The sequence below is a fragment of the Eucalyptus grandis genome, chromosome 5 (assembly GCF_016545825.1).
Source record: "Eucalyptus grandis isolate ANBG69807.140 chromosome 5, ASM1654582v1, whole genome shotgun sequence".
Taxonomy (NCBI): domain Eukaryota; kingdom Viridiplantae; phylum Streptophyta; class Magnoliopsida; order Myrtales; family Myrtaceae; genus Eucalyptus; species Eucalyptus grandis.
In genome coordinates this window covers 51,311,487-51,314,185 of record NC_052616.1, presented here as the reverse complement: position 1 = coordinate 51,314,185, position 2,699 = coordinate 51,311,487, and the positions used below count along the sequence as shown (strand labels likewise).

General features: G+C 41.9%; 1 protein-coding gene across 1 annotated transcript; it reads left to right on the top strand.

Moving 5' to 3' along the window:
* The first annotated feature begins 1,056 nt into the window (after positions 1-1,056).
* Positions 1,057-2,283, top strand: LOC104447439 (geraniol 8-hydroxylase). The gene is made up of 2 exons (XM_018874839.2): positions 1,057-1,123; positions 1,217-2,283. The coding sequence occupies exon 2, from the start codon at positions 1,268-1,270 to the stop codon at positions 1,820-1,822; it is 555 nt and encodes a 184-aa protein (XP_018730384.2). The 5' UTR covers positions 1,057-1,123; positions 1,217-1,267; the 3' UTR covers positions 1,823-2,283.
* Positions 2,284-2,699: the final 416 nt, after the last annotated feature.

Here is a 2,699-nt window from a genome sequence, read left to right as displayed (position 1 = left end):
ATTGATCAATGGATAGACCATTGATATGTTTTTTTTATGGAGATTATTCAATGGATTCGACCATTGATACTTTACTTTTGATGGCGATTCAAATGAGTTTTCCATATTACTATAAATCTTTGATGATAAGAAATAACTCTTATAAGATTCAATACGTATTTTATATATTGAGTTGGTGTTATGAAGTTTGGTATTGCTTTGTATACATGCATAGTGGTTGTTCGATCTGCTTAGAAGATATGTACTACTCACTGAGCTATGGTTGCTCATCCGATTCCTCCTTTGATCTTTTCAGCTTCCTCAGCTAGCGGCGAATAGAGTGAGTGCGCCGTCGTGGGAAACTTTTGGGGAGTTCTATTTTGTTTTTGGTATGGTTTAAGGGAGTGGTGCAAATGATCCTTACTAGTGGTTGGATCGTCTAAGTTTTGAAGTATATCTTTTCTCTTTTTGGTGGATTATAGAAACTCTGATGTTGCAATCAATTTGAAGGTTTATCTTATATATATATATAAGTTAATATTGGTTTGTTGGTTGTGTTTAAGGCTGTGTCCTTTGTAAAGAAGGACGGCGTGTCATCCCCATTCTTTGTACTTTTGGGGTGTGACACTTCTGAAACCTCAGGAAAGTATACAACTTGCATATCTTCTCCAGCAAAAAACTGGATTTGAACCAACACCTTGGCAGCAAGAAAATTCAAGAGCTGGTGACCTTCGTGAGGAAATGCGCAGATGCTGGCGAGGCGGTGAATATTGGTGAGGTGGCTTTCAGGACCAGCCTTAACGCGGTATCAAACACGCTTTTCTCTTTGGACATGATCGAACCTTTGAATCCAGTTGGAGAGCTGAAGGAGGTGGTGTGGCAAATTTTTTTTGAGATTGGAAAGCCTAACCTGGCAGATTATTTTCCCATGCTCAAGAAGATCGACCCACACGGTTCGAAGCGTCGCCTTAAGGTGCTTATCCAGAAGATGTTCGACTTTTTCGATGGTGTGATCCAGAGAAGGTTGCAGCTGAGGACGGAGAAGGGTTGCGTGAGGTGTAACAATGTTTTGGATTATCTCCTTGATTTAATTGAAGATAAAAATGAGACCCTGGACATCTCCCTAGTCAAGCATCTATTTCTGGTACCGTCTCCTCTATCATGCTTCCCTAATTGTGATAATTATGATCTAATTTCTTGGCAAAAAGCTCTCTGATTTGTGACGTGGATCATGCAGGACATAATCACCGGCGGTAGCGAAACCACTTCAAGGACTCTGGAGTGGGCAATGACAGAACTACTTCGCAACCCAGAAAAGCTATCAAGAGCCCAAGCTGAGCTCCATCAAGTCATTGGCAAAGGCAAGACGATCGAAGAAGCCGATATTTCTCGCTTGCCCTATTTAGAAGCTGTCTTGAAAGAGACTTTCCGGTTGCACCCAATAGCTCCTCTCCTTCTTCCTCGAAAATCTGGGGAAGATTTTCCTATAGGCGGTTTCACCATTCCAAAGGGTGCACAGGTTTACATAAATGTGTTCGCGATAGGACGAGATCCGAGCATTTGGGATGATCCAGACAAGTTCGTGCCCGACAGATTTCTTGGATCTGATATTGATGTTAGGGGACAAAACTTTGAGCTGGTACCGTTCGGTGGTGGCAGGCGGATTTGTCCAGGGTTGCCATTGGCCGCGAGAATGTTGCCTTTGATGCTCGGTTCGCTCATCAACATATTCAATTGGAAGCTTGAAGATGGTGTTATCCCCGAGAACATGAACATGGAAGAAAAGTTCGGATTAGCCGTCCAAAAGGCTCAATCTCTAAAAGCTGTGCCCATTCCTATATGAAAGAAGAAATAGAAATGCATGTTCGTGTTAGATTCTACGTAATTATGATTGGTTGTGATGATTGCATCGTCTATTTACAGAAAAAAAGCGCTATTCAATATTTTGATGAAAAAATGCGCATTTTTTCTTGAATTTGTATCCTGGCAAAACAAAGAGCTATTAGAGAGCAAAAAGAATTTCTCAGTACAGTAGATGTAGAAGAAGAGGCCAGAGTTTTGGGAAATCTTACCTCTCTTTATCTGTGTAAACTTTTTTCCTTACAATCTGCGTGTGGTGATAACTTTCAGTCTGAGACAGAGGTCTTCTCAGATCTTAAGAGCTTATACATAAAAGTACTGTCCAATGCTTGCGACATTTTACAACTGTCGAAGCTGCCGAAGAACCTCAAGACCCTCCAGATCAAACTTTGTGATGAAATCAAAGAGCCATTTACTCGTGCGCCTGCAGAGTGTAAATTACAGACCTTGGATCTCGTGAAATTACCAAAGCTGGAGAGAATCGGCGTTGCTATGGCCTCGTCGCAAGTACTGGAAGTGAGACTGCGTCCTACGAGTTTATAAAAAACTCTTGAAGAAGCCGAAAATTCTTGCGGTTCTCTATATTTCCGGTGCGACTAGGCTGGAGACCATTTGCAGTCAGAAAATGAGGCCTGAGAGACTCGAGAATCTGAAACAACTGAAAATCGAATACTGTCCCAAGCTCGAAAGAGCTATTTAAACCTCATGCGCCTGCAGAGTGTACATTGCAGACCTTGGATCTTATGGAACTACCAAAGCTGGAAAGAAAATTGGCGTTACAATGGCCTCCTTGCAAGTACTGAAAGTGAGGCGTTGTCCAAATCTCAAAGAGTTCAGAAGGAACTCTTGGAGAAGCCGAA

What these genes read in the sequence shown, in the direction of transcription:
- LOC104447439 (XM_018874839.2), top strand. Translation starts at nt 1,268, where the DNA reads ATGACAGAACTACTTCGCAACCCAGAAAAGCTATCAAGAGCCCAAGCT.